At 54.3% G+C, this 22064-nt stretch overlaps 3 protein-coding genes across 5 annotated transcripts; 2 read left to right on the top strand and 1 right to left on the bottom strand.

Annotated features, from left to right (window-relative positions):
* Positions 1–435: 435 nt before the first annotated feature.
* On the bottom strand, positions 436–7681 carry SCAMP5 (secretory carrier membrane protein 5). 3 transcript variants are annotated; one of them, XM_069025949.1, is made up of 8 exons: positions 7597–7681; positions 6438–6524; positions 5958–6034; positions 5557–5685; positions 3736–3892; positions 2983–3084; positions 2705–2822; positions 436–2595 (listed from the first exon to the last, which is right to left on the bottom strand). In XM_069025949.1, exons 3-8 carry the CDS (start codon positions 5962–5964, stop codon positions 2401–2403), a joined length of 708 nt encoding a protein of 235 aa, XP_068882050.1. In that variant the 5' UTR covers positions 5965–6034; positions 6438–6524; positions 7597–7681; the 3' UTR covers positions 436–2400. The 3 variants fall into 3 exon arrangements, with proteins under 3 accessions (XP_068882050.1, XP_068882049.1, XP_068882051.1); XM_069025948.1 differs by lacking the exon at positions 6438–6524; XM_069025950.1 differs by lacking the exons at positions 6438–6524; positions 7597–7681 and adding an exon at positions 7352–7527.
* Positions 7682–13826: 6145 nt separating this feature from the next.
* RPP25 (ribonuclease P and MRP subunit p25) lies at positions 13827–14450 on the top strand. The gene has a single exon (XM_069026092.1). It carries the CDS (start codon positions 13827–13829, stop codon positions 14448–14450), a length of 624 nt encoding a protein of 207 aa, XP_068882193.1.
* A 2383-nt stretch (positions 14451–16833) lies between these two features.
* COX5A (cytochrome c oxidase subunit 5A) lies at positions 16834–21819 on the top strand. The gene is given in 6 exon segments (XM_069025858.1): positions 16834–17015; positions 17017–17126; positions 19892–20008; positions 20552–20673; positions 21060–21182; positions 21656–21819. Coding segments are annotated over 5 exon segments (645 nt in total). The 3' UTR covers positions 21174–21182; positions 21656–21819.
* The last annotated feature ends 245 nt before the right edge of the window (positions 21820–22064 follow it).

Consider the following 22064-nt stretch of genomic DNA (forward strand, 5'->3'; position numbering starts at 1 on the left):
TATGTGGGCACGACAGATCTGGGGCAGCATGTGGTCCCCAGCCCTCTGCCCATACAGCTCAAATGCAGCAGTTATTTGGACATCCCTCTGATACCGGCTACAAACAAGCAGCAAGGAAGGCAAGAGGCAGAGAGCTCTGCTTTGCCGACTGCAGGACATGGAAAGCGACAGGGAGACCTCAGGAAAACCCCAGGTGTGTTCTATCCCCAGATCCCTCTTGCCCAGCAGTAGGAACACCCCACCTTCCCCCCCCCCCCCCCCCCGTGGGCTTCAGGAGCACCACGCTTTGATCACAACCACATCAGCCCCACCTGGAGCAGGGACAGCTTACAAATAACCAAGGTGAGAACAGGGGGTTGAGTTTCCCACCTGGCTGGAGCCACAGGGGCAGCATTTCAGCGCTTACACACTCAGGAGACACATTGGAGAGGAGGGTTAGGTGCTGAAGCAATGTCTGTTAGTTACAGCTCGTTACAGTTATTATTGATGCATCTTATTGTCAATGCCAAAGGTGAAGTCACTTAAACCATCATTTCTCAGACACGGATGACAGAGCACGTGGTTTGGCAGAGTAAGTTTTAGGCGAGCTAGAAATGGATTGCACAATATTTAAACCTGATTAAGTACATAATAGGCTTAGCAAAGGATTACTTTTCTCCTGACATTTTATACATAAATATATACACACACACACACAGACAGGCATTTTATCAGTAGCTGCATTTTAGTCTGGTCAAGAGACAACTGCCTATTGCAGAATGACTGGAGTGATACCCTTAAAAAGGAAACTAGGTGTGCTTTGCTGGAGAAGGTCCTTTTTGGGGTGATTCTCAGGGGTAGGGGTCACATCCAAGCATCACTGGAGGGCTGGAAGGGACAGATAAGGGCTGGGACTTGCACAGTCCTGGCTGGTGGCACACTGAGCTCCTTCCCAGTGCCAGGCAGGAGATACTGGAGCCAAGGGGCTGGACTGGATTCTGTTTGGGCTGCTTTTCGAGGACTTGGAGAAAAATTTGGCTTATTTAAAGTGCATTTAGAGTTGAAAAGCATCTCAGAGAAGTAGCTTTCCCTACTCCTGCCCTGCAGCATCCATCCCATTTATGCTCCCACTCATCATCTTTTCCAGGGTGTGCCAGTCACCTTCCCCCAGTGGTGTTAGTCTGAGCTCAGCTGCCTCCTGCTAGGGTGCAGGATCATTATTTAATGTCCAACATCCCCAAATTGGGCAGGGATTCGGGCCTGACAGGGATTTCTACACTAGGAAAACACACGGCCACATCTCACCACGCTTTTTAGGAGCGCAGGTGAGCAGGAGTCCTTCCCTCCAGCCTGGAGGTTTCCTTAAGAGCCTTAAATTAGCACAAACCTCCAAAGCTAACAGGGACAAACCTTGGCCTGGCTATTTCCATGATCAGGGAGACTGCTTGGATGTGCTGGGATAGGGGGTGGCAAGATTTGACCCGCAGCCTTGCCCAAGAGTAGGTCCTTTGAGGAACGCTCTGCCGCTTTTACAGCTGCTTTTCAAAACAGAAGCCTTTAAAAAAAACAGACTCAGGATGCAGAATCTGGAATGGGATGGTTGTGTCCCGCAGGGAAAACCTGTCCTTGCTCCCCAACACACACACACGCACACACACACTGGTCCTCCACGTCAAAGTGTAAACTACTCACTTACAACACCACACACTGAGAGAAGTTGTAGATCCTGAGCCAGGGTGTAGATTAGGAATCTCTTGGCTTCCAGCATATCAACAGCAGGATTGAGGGTTTCTTATCTTTTTTTTTCCCTTTTTTTTTTTCTTTTTTTTTTTAAATGCTAAATCAGCCAGCCACCTGCTAGTTAAAAATCAAAAGAAAAAAGGAGAATTCCCAGGATTGCTTGCCCTTGCTGAGACAGTGGCAAGTGGCTGGACACTACCAGCTGAAAGAGAAAACTCACACACGTCAAAAACCCGTGGTTCAGGGCTTATTCCAAGAAGGAAGATGGGTGCTGGTTGCTGTTTTTCCCTTTTTGGGGGCATGGGGGGGCTTTTGGCTGATGAGGTTCTAACATACACCTATCACCACAGTAATTAAAAAACCACCACCGTACACTATTCCACAGGGAAAAAGAAGACACGTGAACAGACACTGACTACCACGCACAACAAGAGCCCTGCAGGTCAACTCACGGCCTCTTCAGAATGAAAAAGAAAGGAGAAAAGAAGAGCTCAAGACAAGAAAAAAAAAAAGAAAAAAAAGAAAGGAAAAATCCCAAAGGATCTCGTTACAAAGACGGGAAAAGAACCACCATTATGGTACACTCCGACTTTCTGAGATAGCTGCAGAAACTCGGCTCAGCCTTCCTCCTCCCCTTTTCCCCCCCAGCTCTTCCTCCCGAGGACAGAGTCCTGCTGCTGCTCACATCTCGTTGGAGTAGGTGTAGTTGGGGGTGGCCGAGTACTGCGTCTCGTGCTGCATCATCGCGCCCTGCGCCGCCCCCATGGCCGCGTTCTGGGCCGCCTGCTGCACGTGGGGGTTCTTCCAGGCCCCCGTGGTCCACTCCTCCTGCGCTTTGCTGAAGCTCCCGCCGCTGCCCCGGTAAAACTTGTGCACCTGCAGGGAAAATCCAGAGGGGCTGAGCGCCTGCAGCCAGCACAGAGCTGCCAGGGTGGTGGCGAGGGCCACCCGAAGCAATGTGGACCCCCTGTTTTTCCTGCCGTACCATGGTGAGAGCAATGAAGGAGAAGACTGCCATGGCCGTGAAGAGCACGGTGGGGATCAGCATCACCACAGCCGAGCCCACGTTGGTCCCAAAGAAGGAAATCGCTGCAATCCAGCCACTGCAAGGAGATGGAAACAACCGGTTCATTCAGCAGCTTTTCCAAAGTGCCAGCAGCCCTCCCAGCTCCTCAAACCATCTTCCCCAAGGAGAGAACCAGTAAGGAGGCTAAAACACCACGCTGACCACCCTTGTACCCAACAGGGCTGCATTTTCCTTACCAGACCCCCCATCCAGGGATCCCCACTGCCTGGATGATGCTGATCACCAGCTGGGCCATGAACGTGAAGAAGAAGGCCATGAAGCTGAAGGAGCTGTCTGTCCTGCAAGAGAAGGCTCAGTCACTCCTGCACCTCCATCCCCACTGCACTCCAGGAGAAGGGAGATGCTCCTACGTATCAGAGCTGGCTGTGGTTTAGCAGGAGGGTGATGAAAAGCAAAATTAAAGGCGAAGGAGAAACTGCAAGAGGCTGAAGGTGGTCAAAGGGCACCTGGGAAAGGCATGGGGCACCAGACCCTCCCCACAGCTCAGTCAGCTGGGCTTGAGGACATCTGTGTTGGGACACAGTTCTCGGCTCACACCACGCCACGTGGGGAATAAATACACCCTCAGTTCTCTAGATTTGGGGATTGACCTCAGCACATGGGTAATCCACACAAACACCTCAAGGACTCGTGGGAAAATATAAAAGGTGCTTCAGGGATGAGAGGGAAAGTGGCATCTCAACTGCATCCTCACCACTGTCCCCCACCGCTGCACAGAGGCACACGGAGAGTGTCCTTACATCGCCTGATTGGGGGTTTGGCCCCCAGGAAATCCCAAACACTCTGGTTTTGAAGGTTACAAAGTCAAGCTAAAGGGCTGCACAGAAAGGAATTCCCCCAGTTAGTCAGGCAATGCCCCAAGCTAAACACTGACCGTTTACGAAGGAAAACAAGGCAAAAAGAAGCCAGGCTCAGGTGCGACCACTTACTTGAAAGCTTTGTAAATAGGTCTAAACCAGCAGACATAGGAGCAGGGCGTAAAGAGAATGAGCCAGAGAATTGCCAGTCCAAAATTTACAGCTCCGCCGCCTCCAATGAGCCACGCGAGGCAGCCCACGAGATTCACCGCCAAGGTGATGCTGTTCACTGCAAACACACACACACAGAGCAGAGTAGCGCGGACGCAAGGGTGGCACTGAGACACCAAGGACCCCGACCCCAGGGTGGCGGCCTCAGGGTCTTGCCCTAGCTGGACTTCCCTTAAATTAAGCTGGGAGCACATTCCCAGGCTGGCTGGGCCAAAGGGGGCCAGGCCTCAGCTGAGTAACAGGAGGAATATCAATGTATCGCTCAGAGTTGTAATTCCCTAAGCAGTTCCAGGGCTCTGAAGATTGGCAGGAGTCCCATCCTCCCGCTCCTGTTGAGCCAGGACACATTTCCACTAACAGGAGGAAACTGGAGGAATCGTGGTGAAGTTTTTTGCTTGCTCCAGATAGATCTTTGCCGAAGGAGCTTGTGCAGGAGCTCCCTGAGCACCACTGAGAGCCAAAATCCTGAACTCCTGACCCTGCCTCGCCAGTTCAGGGGGTGACACATTACCCTCGCCCACCCCTGCTTGGGATCAGGCCACACAAGGGCTCCAACTATGAGTCCCAGCTCAGCAGACACAGGACAAAGCAGAGAAGGCTCAGCTGCATTCTGACGCCTCCGAGTTCGGAGAATGAATCATTATTTCGACGAGAACGAAAGCCCTCCCACCGCCGCCTGCCTGAGGGCTGCAGCTGGCAAGGGAAGGAGCTCAGCTGCCCGGGCTGCCCTAAAGGACACGGAGGGACCTTCCAGCCACTCTGTGCTGGGTGTCTGAGGGGCTGTTGGGGAGAAAATGACCAGAGAGGAGCTCCAGAGGCAGAAACCAAGGGACAGTGACTGGGTGTGGAGCAAGGACCAAGCTCTGTTACATTAAGAGGAAGAACAGCCTGGCTGGGATGGGGAAGGAATTGAACACCCCCAAGAGAGCTTCCCTGGGGAAGCACAGCTTTTTTCTGGCCACTCCTTAAACACACTAACCCTCCTGACATGATGAAGCTACCCCAGGGTCACCTTCCTGACGGGACACAGCCCCAGGGATGCCAGCCTGGTGCCATGCCAAAAGCAGGAACACACAACCTCTCTGGTGTTAGCTCAGTTCCTCCTCCAAAGCACAAGGCACTCCCTGGGCACTGATGCTTCCAAAGTTCATGGGAAACAAATGCCTGATAAGGGAACTAAGTTCTTCTAAAAAGAAATTAAATGCTGGTGCACAGCTGAGCTGTGCATGTTTCCACCTATGTTGGAGTGTGACCTCTGGCTCTATTCCCTGCCCAAGGTTGGTGAAGAAGAGAGATCCAGGACAGTTTGAAGAGCTGGAAGCTGGTGACAGCTCTGTTAGCACAGCACGGCACACAGAGGCATGCAAGAGGAACAGGCAAGCTCCGGGAAGCCTCAAGCTCCACGTTTTGGGGAGCAGGCACACCAGCCCTCCAGTCTGAGCTGTCTCCTCCTTACAGCAGGACATCAACATCACCACCAATGGCCCTGGGACACCGAGCCAGCTCCACAGCTCCATCCTGGAGGCTGGAAGGGCTGGGATCCATGGGATGCTGCAGCCCACCTCTCATTCCTGAGTTTTAACAGGAGACACCAAGGCCTGGAGGGGGGAGAAGGGCTTCCCCTGACCTTGCCCTGCCCTTTCAGCTGGTGGCTCCCAGCGGAGCAGCAGCTTTGGAGAGGCAAACAAGTCCCACTGGAGCCATTCCCACCCAGCTACTCACGCATCCAGAGGTAGTAAAGCCGCTTGGCCATGGTCCGGTGCTGCGGCGGAATCTCCGCATCGAAGTCCTGGTAGAAACATGGCTTCAGGGGGATGAACTTGGGCAGGGGAGGGAAGTTGTTCACCTTTTCTGCAAGGAAAAGTTTCACTGGCATCAGGCACTGCCCAGAGCTGAACAAAAGCCAAGGGGCTTCCTAAATAGCCCCAAGAACTGACAAGGTTTACACAAGAATTAAGGATTTCCCATGGAAACCGCCACCAACCCACCCCAAAGGATCAAATTCAGCTCTCACTGGCCACACAGATCCTGCAGCCAAGGACACCCACCACCCCACTGGTGACTAACGAGGTGACATTATGGCCAGTAAAGCCCATGATGGTCTTCAGAGCCCCCCCCCGTACCTGCCATGCCAGCACACGCTCAGCCTCTCTGCTCCTCAGGAAAAATACTTGGGAAAAACGTGGGAGCTTTAGCAAAGCTGGAGGAGAAAGAGAAAATGTGATTGAAGTGGTCAGGGACCTCTGCAAAAGCCTTCACCTTCCCCCCTTGTTCCAAAACAACTCAAGGACAGCAGTTTGCTTCACTTCTGTGACACTCTGGACTGTCACACATCCAGGCTGGCACCTGGCTGGCAGCGCGATAAATCCTGGCTCCTCTGGCTCAGGCTTATGTACCAGTTAAGGCGGAAGATTACGAGGATCCAGTGATGTGAGGCCTCCCACTCCCAACTGACCTACATCCAGGACAGGGCCAGGTAGGACAGCAGGGAAAGGAGGTGGCTGTGGGCAGTTTGAAACCCTCGATTTCATTACTTGGCCCCAGAAGAATTCATTAAACATTTTTATTATTATTGCTGAATTCTAGCACAGGGGACTGACTACCTGGCTGCCTCGTAGCTGCCATCTCTGCAAGCCCAAGCCAAAAACAAGGCCAAAAAGGGAGCAGGGAAATCAGAGCAGAGAAATCAGCTGGAAAAAAAAAATAAATCAGTGGCGATTGTCACTAATGAGTCACTTGAGTGCCTGGCTTAACAATTACTCATGTCATTGGGCACCTCATTCCAGAGCATGCAGGTGGGAAAGGGGGGGAACTCAGCATCCCAGGACCATCCCAGACGATTCCATGCTCAGCTCTGTGCCAGAAGTGAAAATTAAGGCAAATTAAAGCAAAAATTAAGACCTGAGGTTTTAAATAGAAGCGTGAAGATGGCGTATGCCCACCTGCCTGCAGGTTTTGCCCTCTCCCAGCTATCCAGGCAGTGCTGGCAGCAGCAAACCCATTTCCCAGGACACAGGGTCCCGGCAGTTGGTGCCTGGGGCTCCCGGGAAGATTTGGGGAGCTCTTTCTAGGGGTCTTTTCCCACCCTTCAGCGCCAAAGACACAGGCCGGGCATCCACCGGCAGCCCCCGAACGCTTCCATCCCGCCGGTGCTATAGATACGAGCCCCTCGGGCGCGGTGACGTTCCCCCGGCCGCCCCTACCTCGTGTGCCGGGAGCGGGGCCACACGGCCAGGCGCCCCCCGACCCGACACCTGCGCCACCTGGGGCGAAAACACCGGGATGTGGATGAATCGGGTGGGTTTTTTGCAAAATTAGGGATATGGTGGAGGAGTTGGAATATGGTGGAGTGGATGGAAAAGGGGGGGGGGCCTCATCACATGGGTGATGGCACCGAGAAGAAACCCCTCTGGTGCGTGGGGTGGGTTTGGGGAGGGCAGGCAGGGCTCGGCCTCGCCGTGGATCGCTGCCCGTGCGTTTCCACGCGTGAAGGGCTGCGTGCCCCACGCATCCTCACCTCAAAGCCGGCGCAGCCTCCCAGCAGCGGCCTGGATCGGGGAGAAGGGCGGCCCAACCCCCGCTCGGTCCCCGGTGCACCCACGCGTGTGCAGGGTCACCGCGGCTGCCCCCACGCCGCGCATCCCCCCCCGCAAGTGGGGTGCGGAGCGGGAGGTCGGTGCAAAGGGCGGTCAGCCCCCTCGGGGGCAGCATCCAGCGCCCTCACCCCGAGGCATTTCCCTTCTTCACAGCCCCGGGACTCACCACGTGACCAGTCCCGTCCCGTCCCTCCGGTCCCCGGCGGGTGGCGGCGGCCGCCCGCCCGCCCGGTGCTGCTCCTGCCGCAGCGACCGCGCTCTCGCGAGACTGCGGCGCCGCCGCCGCCCGGGCCATGGGCAGCGCCGGGCTCTCGCGAGAGCGCCTGCCGCTGTCCAGGGTCCTGATGCCCCCGGACGGAGGGGCGGGGACGAGTGGAAGGGGCGGGGCCTACACTGGGGGCTCTATGGGGCTGGGGGCTCTATGGGGCGGGGGACTCCATGGGGCTGGGGGCTCTATGGGGCGGGGGACTCCATGGGGCTGGGAGTGCTCTATGGGGCTGGGGGCTCTATGGGGCTGGGGGCTCTATGGGGCTGGGGGCTCTATGGGGCGGGGGACTCCATGAGGCTGGGAGTGCTCTATGGGGCTGGGGGCTCTATGGGGCTGGGGACTCCATGGGGCTGGGAGTGCTCTATGGGGCTGGGGGCTCTATGGGGCTGGGGGCTCTATGGGGCTGGGGACTCCATGGGGCTGGGGGCTCTATGGGGCTGGGGGCTCTATGGGGCTGGGAGTGCTCTATGGGGCTGGGGGCTCTATGGGGCTGGGGACTCCATGGGGCTGGGGGCTCTATGGGGCTGGGGGCTCTATGGGGCTGGGGACTCCATGGGGCTGGGAGTGCTCTATGGGGCTGGGGGCTCTATGGGGCTGGGAGTGCTCTATGGGGCTGGGGGCTCTATGGGGCTGGGGGCTCTATGGGGCTGGGAGTGCTCTATGGGGCTGGGGGCTCTATGGGGCTGGGAGCTCTGTGGGGCTGGGGACTCCATGGGACTGGGAGTGCTCTATGGGGCTGGGGGCTCTATGGGGCTGGGAGTGCTCTATGGGGCTGGGGGCTCTGTGGGGCTGGGGACTCCATGGGGCTGGGAGTGCTCTATGGGGCTGGGGGCTCTATGGGGCGGGGGACTCCATGGGGCTGGGGGCTCTGTGGGGCTTGGGGGGTTTTAGAGGGATGGGATTCTGTGGGGCAGAGGTGCAGCAACCACTATCCAGGGCATGGCAAGCACTATGTGTATAGAAGACCGCCCTCGGTAGGGCAGGGGCTCTGGGGGACAGCCCCTGGGAGGGCACACAGGCTCCCTGTATCCAGGAGGCAATGGGAAGCCAGCAGGTCCCACTAACAGGGCCAAGTTTGGGGTACTCCATGTACCATTCTGGTAGCAGTAATTAATTAATGGCTTGCATTAAGGGCAGAGCATATGTCGATTGCTTTTGCCAGTGATGCCAAGGTTAGGATGCAGAGGGCAGGGGAAGGGACTGGATTGATTCACAGACGGGACAGGGATCAAAAGCTGCTAGAGGGGATATAAATCCCAAGTCAGCCTGAGGACCCCATAGGCTGTGTCCTTTGTCCTCAAAGTCATCGCACAATGGAGTTCTGTGCACACCAGTTGGACCTCCTGCCATAGTGCTTGTGAGAATATCAGTGGAATGTTATGAAAATTACTTTATTTGACAACCAAATCTTCCTCCCTTCCCAGAGTCCAACCTCGAGGGCCATGGAGGTGCAGCAAGGACAACATCCCACCACGGGAAGATATGAACAGCTGGGCAAGGAAGCAGCCAAATCTCTTTACACCAGTGAGCCCTGGTGGCCAAACCCCCTCGGCAGGAGAACAACATTGCTGTGGGGATGCAAGGAAGGAAACCTGGCAGGAACAGGGAAAATGCCTGCTTCACAGATGGTAAAATAAAGGGAAGCAGGAAAACCAGCGTGCCACAGATGACCCCATAGCAGGGGGCCCAGCTGTCCACCCTGACCCTTTCTGGGTCTTGGACCCTGAGCTGTTCCCATAGAGAGCAGAGACCCCTGCACATCCAGCTCCATGCCCTGCCCAGCAGCAGGGAAGGAAAGGGAGGAAGGGATGGGGTAATGGATTCCCACTCCTGCCAAGCACTGGGGCTGCTCAGAGCCTTGGAGAGCTGCTCGGACTCTGCCTATGGGCACTGAGCACCCTGGAGATTTGGGGCTGATTTCTTGTCCCTTATTTCTTATCTTTTGAGCATTCTCTCACCTAAATTTCCTCCCCACCTGCATCTCTGCTGCCTCAGGTTCCCCAGCACCTTCCCATCCCACTGAGGCTTCGGGACTGGTCACCTACAGAGCTAATCCTTGCCCTCAGCACTACCACATTCCTGTCTGCCTGCAGGTTTCCCAGTCGGGGATATTCAGGAATCAAATGGATGTGTGCTCCCCTCCTTCACAGGGATTGCCTGGAGAGCCAAGGGATAACAGAGGGAAGAGCCTCCCTGCCCATCCCACACTCCCTAAGCAGGGCAGGCTGAGGAGGATGGGCAGGTCCAAAGAAAAGGCTGGATCAAGCAGCAAATTCCCAGCAAGCAAACAGGCTCAGAACCAAGGAAATCAATCCACAGGTCCAGTTTAGGGTCAGTCTGTAGGTTGGAGTCCAGACCAGCTGCAGCTGACCCAGAGAACAGTCCTGACACAGCTCACATTAGGACCAAGATCCCTGGATTGAGTTTAAAAAGAGCTCCTGGGCCACAGGCAGGGTGTAGGTGGGGGTCCCAGGTGGGGTTAGTGAGGAACATTCAGGTTTATTAATGCCCTCAGGGTCCTTACAGTATCTCTCTTCTCATCATGCTGGAGCTCTGCAAAGGGATTTGTCTTATGAAAGGGATTTTTCCCTTTTCTTTTACTGTTGGGCTATTCAAAATGAGGATTATCTTGAGCTCTGTAATTTTCTGCTTACCGTAGGGATAAGGACTCAGCCAGCAGAGAGCTGGTTCCACCCCAGGATGCTCCAAGGGTTCCTCTGGCATCTTGACAGCCCCTGCACCCTGGGGTGCATCATCAGGGGGCTGCTCCTGGGAAGCAGCAGCTCCAGGACCCTGGTTAGGATTGGGGCAGGGGATCCCTGCAGCTGTGGCATCCTGGGGGTCCCTCTGTACCCCTTCTGCCGGGGTTACAATCAGCCCTGGCATCAGCCTGCTGCCGAGTGCAACGTGATGAGAAAGGCTGAGACCTGAGCCGGGCCGATGTGACGCAGAGATGGGCGATGGCACCGAGACTTTCCTTGTATCAGATGCTTCCACTTTCCGTCCTGTTCCTGAGCAGGGCCACCTTGGATGAAAGAAAATATAGAGGGCAGGTGGAGGACAAGGGCTTGGGTTACTGCTCCTCTCCAGCTGCCCTGATCGCCATTAGGAATATGTTTCTGGAGTTTTTTTCCCCACTTTTCCAGATTTGGCTGGGCTCCATGCCGTGCTCAGCAGCCCTCTCCATTCTTGCCACCACCAGCTCCCCTCTTGGCTGCTGTCCCAAATATCTCTTCCAATCTCACACCTCCTGTGGGGTTGAGACCAGACAAAAGGGTCCTGCAGGGATTTGGAACTCCTCTGGCAGGGGGTTGGGATGGCACTGGGATGCTCAGAGAGAAACTGTAACAGGAAAAGAGAAGAAACCACTCCCTGGGTCCCACTGGAACCAGAGCGGCTGCTCAGGAAGGACAGACAGATAATACTCACGGTGTAATTCCTTTACTCTTATTTTTTCACCACTCCTGCCTTTCCCATTTGCTTCTTCTTCATTTTAAAGGGCTCCCCATCCTCTTTTCCAGTTTTTGTTTCCCTGATCCCCCACGGCTGGAGCTGTCTGTGCCTTTGTCCCCCCATCCCTGCTTTTCCTCTCCCACCCTGCTGAGCTCATTTCAGCTATTCCTTGGCTTGGAGTAACCCATCCACTCTGTTGTCCTCCAACAAATAAGCTGACAGGCTAATGAATGGCTTCAGATGGTAATTAGCAACGGAGTTGCTAATAATGAATTTCATTTACATTTTAAGCGCTGCAGAGGGAAAATAAGCCCCTGTCATTAATGCCCCCCCTGCTCCCAGCGCAGCCTTGCCCTTGGGGGGAGCGCACCCTCTGGAAGCCTTTCCGTGATTGCACCTCTCCCGCCTCCATTTCGGAGGCTGCGATAAGCAGAGTTCGTTAAGCAGCAATTAGAGACGGGGGAGAAGCTGCTGCCGCTTCCATCATCTGATGGTGGGGAAGCACCACGATGCCATGGAAAATGGGCCATGGGAGGCAGGAGCTGGTTCTGGGCCAGGAAAGAAGGGCTGGATGGTTCAGCCAGCACCAGGGATTCACGTGGCTTGCCCAGAGCCTTGGAGCTGTCAGCCCTCCATGTCCATGTAACCCTCCCAGGGTACCTGGATAATGACCCTGAGGGATTTCTCAGTCGATAAAATCCTTCCCGATTATTTCCCCAGGGGTTTAGCACATTTTGAAGGCAGGAATTTCCCTGAGGGGTTTAATCCATCCCTGCCTGCCTGAGGAAGGAGCCAAGTGCCTTCTGCAAGGATGCCATAAAGTGTCGTCAATGGAAAGATGGAGAATTGTCATTGTTTTGTCTTGTAGCAGTGAGGAATCCACGGCAGGAGCACAGGGAATAGGTATGCTCACTACTGCAGAGCACCAGAAGGGACTTAGGAATGCTCAAAGCCTGGATCTGGTGCTGGGAGTGAGCCTGGGAGTGCTGCCTGCGCTGCCTCAGTTTCCCTCTCTGTGCCCAAGGGGCCTCAGGGAGGGTTAGATGGATTGGGAAACAATGCTCTGTATCTCCTGGGGTTTTCCAGCACACTGCTCATAGATGGAGGATCCCATCCCATCCCACTGCTCGCAGACCCCCCACCCCAGACCCCAATCCAGTGGTTGGATCAGGGGGTGTCCCATATCCACCCCCAGAAAGCTGCTTTGGGGACCACGGGGATGTGGGATTCACCCCAGATGGGATGTGACAGCCACATCCTGCCTTCACCTCCACGGACATGGGATCGATTGATTTATTTATTCATGTATCTTTGCAAGCCCTGCTCCAAGTGAAACCAATCCAGGGGCCTCCAGAGGCCGATAAGATTTGACTGCAAGTCAATACTCACATGTCTTTCCACTGTGCAATGATCCCCCGGCCAGCGGGGCGGGAGGGGACAGGCAGGTGACAGGGGCGGGCAGAGGGCCAGCCTGGGGCAGGGATGTCGCCTCTGCCCCGGGAAGGGATTGGGGGCAGGAAGGGGACATCTCATGGCCTGCAACAGGGATTTTCTGGGATTGATTGCCAGTACATGTAATGGTGAGCCCACAGTGGGCGGCTCCTCATTGGGGATGTGGAGATGAGTGAGGGACAGGGACTGGGGGAGCAGCAGGGAGAGGGAGGGATGGGGAAGGAGGAGGAGTGGGGGAGAGAAAGAGAAATCGCCCGTGAAAACCAGCTCTGCCACGGCATCTGCTCCTCAGAGCTTTGGGAATTGAGAGGTTTTCCTGCCAGCAGAGCCGGGGCTGAGGATGCAGGGTGTTGGGGGGAGCAGAGCCCTGGCACACTCAATGCATGCCCGGCTGCAATGCCATCTGCCAGGCTTTCTCCTGGCTGTGGGTCCCAGTGGCTTCTCTGATGGCTTATAAGGGTTGAGCTCAGGCTCCAAAGTACTTCCTGAAGTACCTGCTGCATCTCTGTGCCATCCCTGTGCACAGCATGGCTGGGATTCCTCATCCCTCTGGGAATGCTGCAGGGCAGGCAGGCAGGGTGACATTTGCAGTTAGCAGTGGGTGTCCTTGAGAGGAGCGAGCGCCGAGAGAAGGGACCAGGTTCTCTTTAAGGGGGCAGGACTTTGGGAACATCATGAAGACAAGAGTGAGCTTCTCCCTCTGCCTTCCACCCTCCCCTCCTTCCCTTCCCTTCCCTGTTCCAGGACAGAGACCTGGGTTCCCTGCCCTCCCCTTTGCCTGGCAGGGATGAAGGCAGAAGCTGGGTGCTGGCATGGGCGGCTGAGCAGGAGAGGAGGAGGAGAGGAGGAAGGGGAGGGAGAGGGGGAGGATCTGCTAATTACACAGAACAGCTCTGGGGGCTGCTGAAGTCCAGAATGAAGCAAAGAGCAGCAGAAGCGAGTGCTGCAGTGGGAGCGCAGGAGGCCAAGCATCACCGAGAGCTGGAGCCGGCTGTTATCCCTGCTGGGAACAACTGGGAGCACCCAGGGGATCCTGCAGCCCTGTCTCCCACAGAAGACAGCCTCTGGCACTGCCACCGAGCCCACTGCCAGCCTCCGGAGAGCCGAGGGGAAGGGGCTGGTGGTTGCAGGACGCAGGGCTGGACTGGAGGGCAGCAAGGTCAGCCCTGCCATGGTCCCAGGGGGCTAGGAGCCTGTGTGGATCCACCAGGAAGAGGTGAAGGATGGCTGCTGAAGGAGGGAGAGCCAAGCCCATCGCCCAGTCCAGGATGGAGAACTTCCGAAAGGTGAGGACCTCCGAGGAGGAGATGCCATTGCCCTTCCCAGACCTGCCCCCGGACGTGGTGGAGATGAAAGTGAAGGAGGGCAGCAAGATCAGGAACCTGATGAACTTCGCCATGGCCCAGATGGAGCTGAAGGGCAGACGGCAGATTGTGTTCAGCGGCTGCGGCAGGGCAGTCACCAAGACCATCACCTGCGTGGAGATCATGAAGCGCAAGCTGGGAGGGCTCCACCAGGTCACCAAGGTACGCTACAAAACCGTGCTGGAGGTCTGGGAGAACCAGGACCCGCCACCTGACGGCCCTGCACAGAACCTGACTGTCCACAAGAACGTCCCCTCCATCTGCATCCTGCTCTCCCGAGACCCCCTGGATCCCAACCAGACGGGATACCAGCCCCCGGAGCCCCGGCACGAGGTGGGAGAAGACACATTGGGATCCTCTGCCAAGGGGCTGAAGCGGCCATTGCCGCCTCCCCACGAGGAGCTGCTGCCCAAGAAGCTGCAGGTACAGGTGTCTGACAGCCCCAGGGGCTCGGGGACCACCGCTGGCCAGCTGGACCACTAACCCCACTGCCTCCACCCCACCAGCCAGGTATTGAGGCAGGAATATACCCTTATTCCGGGATCACCAGTGGGCTGCAGGCTCCCCCTGACCTGTCCCCACTTGCTGCTCCTCGACCCTTGTGGACGGGAGAGATTGGCGTGAGGGTTAAAGGGTTAAACCCACCATCTCTTGGTTATGGATTGAAGCAGGTGAGGATGTGGGGGGGAGCTGGTGACCTCTAATTCAGCCACCCAGGGACACCGTGACCACCAGCCACATCCTGCAGCGACTCTCACGGAGCCGGAGCAGCCGAGGGGTGGTCGGACCACCACCACCGCTCCCCACTGCAATGCCTCATCCATCAGGAGAGATGGGTTTGCCCCAGGCTTGTTGGAATGAAACCTTCATTATCAAACCCATTGCTGAGGAGATGTCAGGGTTATTAATGCCGGGCTCAGCATCCCACGGGGCCGTGATTCATCCCAAAGAAACCACCCAAACAAGCACAGGGGTTGCTCCCTCCCTGCGCCCACAGAGGCAAGCACTGCACTGTGCTGCCTGCCTGTGGGACAGCACAAGGAAATAAAACAACCCACATCGGATACTCTGGTCTGGAGTCGGGGGAAACCATGGTGTGGGGGGCTGGGAGCAGCGGGAGCGTTGGGCGGGTGGTTGTTGTGACTGGATGCAGTGCCCAGCACAGGATGAGGAGGTCTGGGGGTCGTGCCTTGGCTGCAGAGCTCTTCGGAGCAAAATCCCTGCTACTTCCAGGGGGTAAAGGGAAATGAATGGACAATAAAAGCTCTTTAGAAATAGTTGAGATATGTCTACGGGAAAATGGGGGGACCATCTTGGGTGCTGGCTGTGGCACGGATCAGCACAGTGAAGGCTGTTGCCAACCCAGGACAAGGGGATCCAGCCAAGCTCTGTCCCTTGGAAGAACGGGATTGGGGTCTCCTGTGCCGGCACAGCAGCACCCGGCAAAATCCCAGTTCCAGCATAGGCAGGGGAGATTTGGGGGATGGGTTATGGGATGCCAAGCCCTGATCCACCTGGTTCCCTCAGCGCAGCGCCCAGGGGCACTGCGGGATGAATCAATTGGTATTAAGGAGCAAGCCCTTCCTAAAATCCATGTATGAGGGATTCTCTGGCTGCAGCTGCCTTATCTCCCTGCCTCACTCCTGCTCTCCAGGGACAGCCAGCATTCCCTCTTTGTCAAGGGCTTGCTTGGCTGGGAGCAGGAATGAAAGGAGAGGAGGAGGAGGAGGAGGAAGCAAGGTCTGTTTTGTGTAGCAATGACCTTATTATCTCCCTCAGCAGGCAGCTGCTCCTCGGGCCAGAGGCTTGTGCTTATCTGCCCTGCTGCAGATTGATTCCCTTCACTTGAACATTAATTTCCAACTGGTTTTTTTTATGTTAATGATCTTTTTTTTTTGTGGGTTTGGGGCTGGGAAAGCTTTGGGCTCTGTCCCATCCAGCTCTTCCCATTTCTTTCTCCAGCGCAGAACCCATTCAGGATCAACCCTCCATGCCACACAGGAGCACCAGGTGCAGGCTCCTACCCCAAATACCTTAAAAATAACGAATAACATTAATTAATAAACCTGTAATTAATAAATCCCTCTCTAAACACTCTAATCAGAGCCTGAAGACTGTGGAAGCCACACTGTTGAACACTAGCAGCCCTTCACTTCCAGTGCTGCCACTTCACATTTCTCTAAGCAGGGAAAAAAAAATAAAAATCCGTTATTTCTCCTTATGTTGTTAATGTGCAAAATTCTTTTAATTGATTTCATAGGCAGGTAGTTTCCAATCACGGAGGCAGCACTGGGGATTTTACTCTCCTTGCTCTGCTGGCTGTGGACTGACGGCTTCCTGCCGTGAGAAAATGACTGTAACCCAAAAAATTAAGTACTTAAAACAGGATGATGATATCAGGGGACATGGTGATTGGAATAATCACGATGGTTTTGTGCGGCACTGCTGAGGCACAGCCCCAGGGACGATTTTTAGGGCGATTTCGTACCCGGGTCGGTGCGATGGTGGCTGAGGGCAGCAGCCCACGGTGTGGGGACAGGAACCCTTTCAGAGAGACGCGGAGCTGGCGGACGCGGCAGCTGAGTCGGTCTGAGCCCACTTCTCTCACAGGGACCGAGTCGGGGGAGTGTCCATTGGAAGGGACGGAGAGGCTGCACTGGAGCCATAGCTGCGGGGGCTTGGCTAAAAGGGGGCAGCAACAGCCAGATCCCCCCCCCCCCCCCCAAACCGAGCCCAAACACCTCAAAACCGAGCCTGAACCCCTCAAAAACGAGCCCGGCCACCCCCACACAGCTGCTCGCTGAAGTGAGAGACTCGCCGTAGCCGCTCCCCTCACGCACAAAATGGCGGCCGGCCCCGCCCCAAGATGGCGGCGGTCCCGCCCCACCGCGCCCCCAGCCCGTCCCCGCGGCCTCCCGCCCTCCCGCGCTGCCGGTCCGTCCCCGCCGCGCCGCCGTACCCGCCTCTGCGGCCCCCCTGGCCCTCACCTCCGTCCCTCCCTCCCGGTGCGGTGCGGGAGCCAGCGGCGCGCCCCCGGTGCCCGGTGCTGTCTCCCTCCCTCACTCCCCGCCGCCATGCTGGCCGCCAGCGCCTCTCTCCTCCGCCGCTGCGCTGTCTCCGGCCTCCGCGCTGCCGTCCGCCGGCCCGCCGGCCCAGCAGGTGAGCGGCCGCACGCGTCTCCGTCCCTCCCGCCGCAGTGCCGCCGCGGTTCGCCCCCGGGGTCCCGGCCCGGTGCGGTGTGAGGCGGCGGGGCCCGGCGTGTCCTTGCGGTGACCCTGCGGCCTAGCGCGGGCCGCCCCCGCCGCTCCGGCCGCCGCCAGCGAGTCCCTCTCGCCGGTACCGGCTCAGGGGGCACCGCGCACCTCCCGCGGCTGCAGCGGGGGGCGGCGGCGCTTTCTCTGCAGCCCCCGCCAAGGTGACATTGATGGAGGGCAGCGGTGACCTCCGCAGCACCGAGGCGCCGGCCACCCCCGGGCCTGCTCCAGCTCCGCTCCAGCCCTCACCATCCTAATTAACACCCCAATTAATTTTATTTATAGTATTAACACCTTATTAAAGCCCCACTTAATTGAGAAAGGAGGAGGACTAGCCCCAGGCAGCGTGGTGTGATGGTGGCCAGGGCTGGAAGACAGGGACTGCAGAGAACGCACTGCCTGTGCATCGCAATTAATAGCTAATTAACTTCTGCATCACAGTTAATAGCTAATTAACGGACACTAATAATGCTTGGAGACTTGTGTGTGCCTCTGCTGCGGCACATGTGAGTTAAACAGCTGCCTTAGGGAGCCTGTCGCTGAGTCTTTTTAAGTAATAAGCACAGGATATCCTAGATGCTGCGTAAAACCTTTGGTCTTTTGCTATTTTAAATCCACTGAAAGTCTTTGCTCGCTGTTGCTTTGAGCTGCTGAACCCCAGCTGCTTGTGGGCCTCATTTCCAGCAGGCTCTGTGATCTTCTTTTCCAAAGTCTTGTGTTACAAACATCCCACTTAAAACTGCTGCGACCTCTTTGCTTTCAGGTGGCCTTGGGGGGGCTGTGTTGCTGCAAAACCTTCCCTGTGTAATCCCTGGGCTGCTCGTTCCCAGATTTTCAGTAAATTAATGTTTTTCTTCGTGTGTATTTTCGTTCTGTGCTCATTACCAGAGAAAACTGGCCAATTCCAGCCCTTGCAATGAAGCTTTAATATGTTTTTGTGTCATATTAGGTGATTTTAGGCTTCTCAGGCTCTTAATGCCTGTTGAGTTCACTTTAAAGTAAAGGTACTTGCCCTTTGTTCTTCCTTGAGTTGGGAATCTCTCCTTGGATAACACACACACGTCATGTGTGTGACAGTGACCTTGATGGACCCCGCTGAAACTCAGGGCAGAGAGACTGTCAGAGTCCAGTCTCCAAACACAGATATAAATGTTCCTGTGGAAAACACAGGGTGGAAAAGAACCATAGCAGCAATTGAAAAACACACCCTGGAAATCCAGAATTTTAATTCTTCTCGTCTGTATTTGCCTCCTGCATCCAGGGAATGGTTTTGTTGAGGAAAGACTTCAGATTTTGACTTAAAGATGGCATTTGAGCATTTCAGTTTAGGCTTTTATCCAGCTGAGATTTGCTGTAGGATTCTCTGTAGGATTTTCTTTCTGTTTAGGGAAAATAAGGATTCTCCTTCAACCAGCTGAAACCTGAAGGGTTTTCAGCAGTGTTCTGGGAGCAGGAGCGTTTACAGAGCCCTGCTCTTGCTCTGAGCTCAGCTGTGCAGGTGATTTGTTGCAGAAAGCAGGGTCAAAGGTCTGCTTTGGAGCCGGGGAAAGGAGGGGGAATTTCCCTACAGAAGCCGAAAGAGCATTTTAATTCTGGCTTGGCCTGTTATGTACTTTTCCATCGCTAAAATAAATAAAGCTATTTTCGTGCTTCCATTGCATAAACCAGGATTGTAGCTGAAATGTTGGACCAGGTTAAATTTTGTTAAAAAAGCAGATTGCCTGCTAATTGGGCTGTCATTAATGAGACCAAAGAGAAGTGTATCAGCAAAAATACAGCCCAGTTCTGGTTTGTTTTTTTTTTTTTTTTTACTAAAACTCCGTAGTTGATCAGTGACAGTGGTTCATGCTGGGTTAAGAAAGAAAAAGTCAGGAGCTGAATTTGACTTCTGTGAAGCAGAGCTTTGAGCTCCAAGGTTGTATCTGATGGGCGACCTCTCTGCAAATATTAGTGGAGTGAGATTAGCAGTGGGGAAAGGAAGCACCAGGCTTGTGGTCCTTCAGTTTAGTTCTCTTGGAGAAATGTTCCAACCTTTGTGGGGTAAAAAAAGACAAGTTCATCCAAAAACCCAGGAATTTGTGATAGTGCTGAGTGAAGAAATGAGTTAATAACCATATCACACTAGTTTGTGCATTAGCATGCAATCTGCTTTTGTGATGAATTATCAAAAATTAATGCAGTTGCAGCCCTGAGATCCAGGAGTTTTTTCTTGGATAGACGCAGAGTGATCATTTTTTTTCCTCCTCCAGCCCTTCTGTTGGAGGGAATATTTCTCATCCCTTTGCTTTTGAGAGCCTTTGTAGGAATTGCATGGAATTTTGTTGATGAAGGATGTGCATGTTGAAGCTTCTCTGGCTCACTTGGCCTTACAGAATACCAGAAAACCTCTTAAGGACTGGTAGCCAGAGTTGATTTTTGTGTGTGTTACTCCTGCTCTGACCAATGCTCTGGGAATGCTTTGGAAGTCTGATGTGTGAAAAAACAGACACTTTGCCACAACATAAACCATGGTATTTAATAACTTACATCCACCCAGTGCTCATCCAGGACTGATGCAGAGCGACTGTAACAAGGGAAATCCGTATTTTATGGCTTCTGGCTTCTTGGTCAGGACTAAAGTAGTGTTACTTCCCTTTTGCTCCAAGTTTGTTCCTTTTTTTCTGGATTCAGCTGTGCTTCCTGCCCGCTGCTACTCTCACGGGTCACAAGAGTCAGATGAAGAATTCGATGCTCGCTGGGTGACGTATTTCAACAAGCCAGATATTGATGCCTGGGAGCTCAGGAAAGGTACGTTGAAGAACAGGGAAGCATAACCTGCAGTAAATACAAGTTTTGTGACCAGAAATAACAACTTTACGTGGCATTTTGCGGACTCCCCATCCCTGGAAGCGTCCAAGGCCAGCTTGGACAGGACTTGGACTAACGTGGTCTCCAGGTTAACCAGGAGGTATCCCTGCCCATGACAGAATAGTGGACTAGATGATCTTTGAGGTTCCAACCCAAACTATTCCACGATTCTGTGATTTTAACACCTGGATGGGAGGGAGAGTAACATTTGCTCCAAGGAAAGTGTGCTTGGGCTCTACTACGCTCATTTTTCTTTTGCCTTTGCAGTGGAGTTGCCAAGTTTTATTAAACTTTCCCAGTTAGGCCTTAAAAATGTGGTTGCATAAGCAGATAATTGCAGCCAGAGGATCATTCCAGCAGCACCTGGCTGACGAGGTGTTGGCTTTTTGTATCAGAGAGGAAAGGAATAGACAGCAAGGGGTTCCTTTTGAGAGCATGACAAGCTGGTTCCAAGTTCCCCTTGTTGTTTCCTTGTCTCCACAGGCATAAACACACTGGTGGGTTACGACCTGGTCCCAGAGCCCAAAATCATCGACGCAGCTCTGAGGGCCTGCAGACGGTTAAATGACTTTGCCAGCGCTGTCCGCATCCTAGAAGTTGTAAAGGTGGGTGGAGCTGCTCTGTTCCCTTAGCTAGAGCCTGGCAGCAGGGGAGTTTGCCCTGGCTTTTTCCTGCTGCAAAGGGAAACCACACTTTCCTGCTGTCAGAATCAATGGCTCTGTGATGAGCATGAAGCTTCCTGGCTTCCTGAGGGACTGAGTGCTGGGCTGGCTGGGAGCTGTAACTCAGAAAGCTGTCTTGGAAAACACCTTAAACCAGCTCCTTGAAACCTGAATCCAGCTTCCCCAGGGAGTTAAGAGAAGCCAGGGCTTTTATTTCAGCCCTGGAGGCCAGGAGCTCTGCTCTGCCACAAGTGAGGGCTGAGGTAGGGGGCTTTGGAGACGTGCGTGTTGAAATAACTCAATTTTTTGTTTTTTGGGATTTTTTTCAGGACAAGGCAGGACCCCACAAGGAAATCTATCCTTACGTTATCCAGGAGCTTAGACCAACTTTGAGTGAACTTGGAATCTCCACTCCAGAGGAACTGGGCCTGGACAAAGCATAAACCTGGTTGGTAAGGTTTCATGTTGCTTCCCAGACTCTTGGCATGGGACTCCTGTACCCCAAAACCCCTGGTAAAACAGGATAGGCAAGACCTAATGTGCTGTAATCCCAGACTAAAATTAAGCCCTAAATAAAAATTCTCATGGAAGTGAAGCCTCTTAGCTCAGTTTCCTTAGGAGATGACCAGTGTGATACTCTTTTTTAAATACTATGCTCAGAATGGAGATACTGCATGTCAGACTGCTGCAAATAGTACTTGATTCTGGAACTCTTAAGTCCTGGGATACAGTGTCTCGGTGCCAGTGGTCCTGAATCAGCTGTGCTGGGAATGCAGTACCTGCATTTTTGAGCTGAGAGTGGTTAAAAAGGGCTTGGAGGGTAAAAGGGATGGGAATAACTCATTTGGGACCTCATGGAAACTTTGTGGAGATACTGGGCTGCTTCTTTAATGGCTTTTTTTTTTCCTGTTCTTTTCTATTCCAGGTGCATTACTCAAGCGTTTTACTGATGCTACCTGATTGTACACAGTCACGTGGAGAGACAAACTTTAAATCTTACCTGAAATAACTGCTTCCTTTATTGAGTCACAATGTAAGTGCTGTGGAGTTGGGCCTAATAAAGGAAAAACGGGTTGGTTTGATGTGGTACCAGTGCCTCGTGTGGTTATTTCTTGTTGCTTTCATAGGGAAAAAGAAGGAACAAACCATAAACGTGCTCTTAGGAGCTTATGAATTGTTACTTACTCTGCAAAGCCGGTGTCCAGAGCCTTCCCAAGCCCCTGGCTCCGGGAAGGGAAGGAGAAGGAGCTGTTTGGAGGGCATGGTGACCTCCCTGTATGCACAGCTTTGGGGAGGAGGAGAGCAAGGACTTGGAGGAGGCATTTCCCTGGGAT

The sequence above is a fragment of the Aphelocoma coerulescens genome, chromosome 10, assembly GCF_041296385.1.
Source record: "Aphelocoma coerulescens isolate FSJ_1873_10779 chromosome 10, UR_Acoe_1.0, whole genome shotgun sequence".
Classification (NCBI taxonomy): domain Eukaryota; kingdom Metazoa; phylum Chordata; class Aves; order Passeriformes; family Corvidae; genus Aphelocoma; species Aphelocoma coerulescens.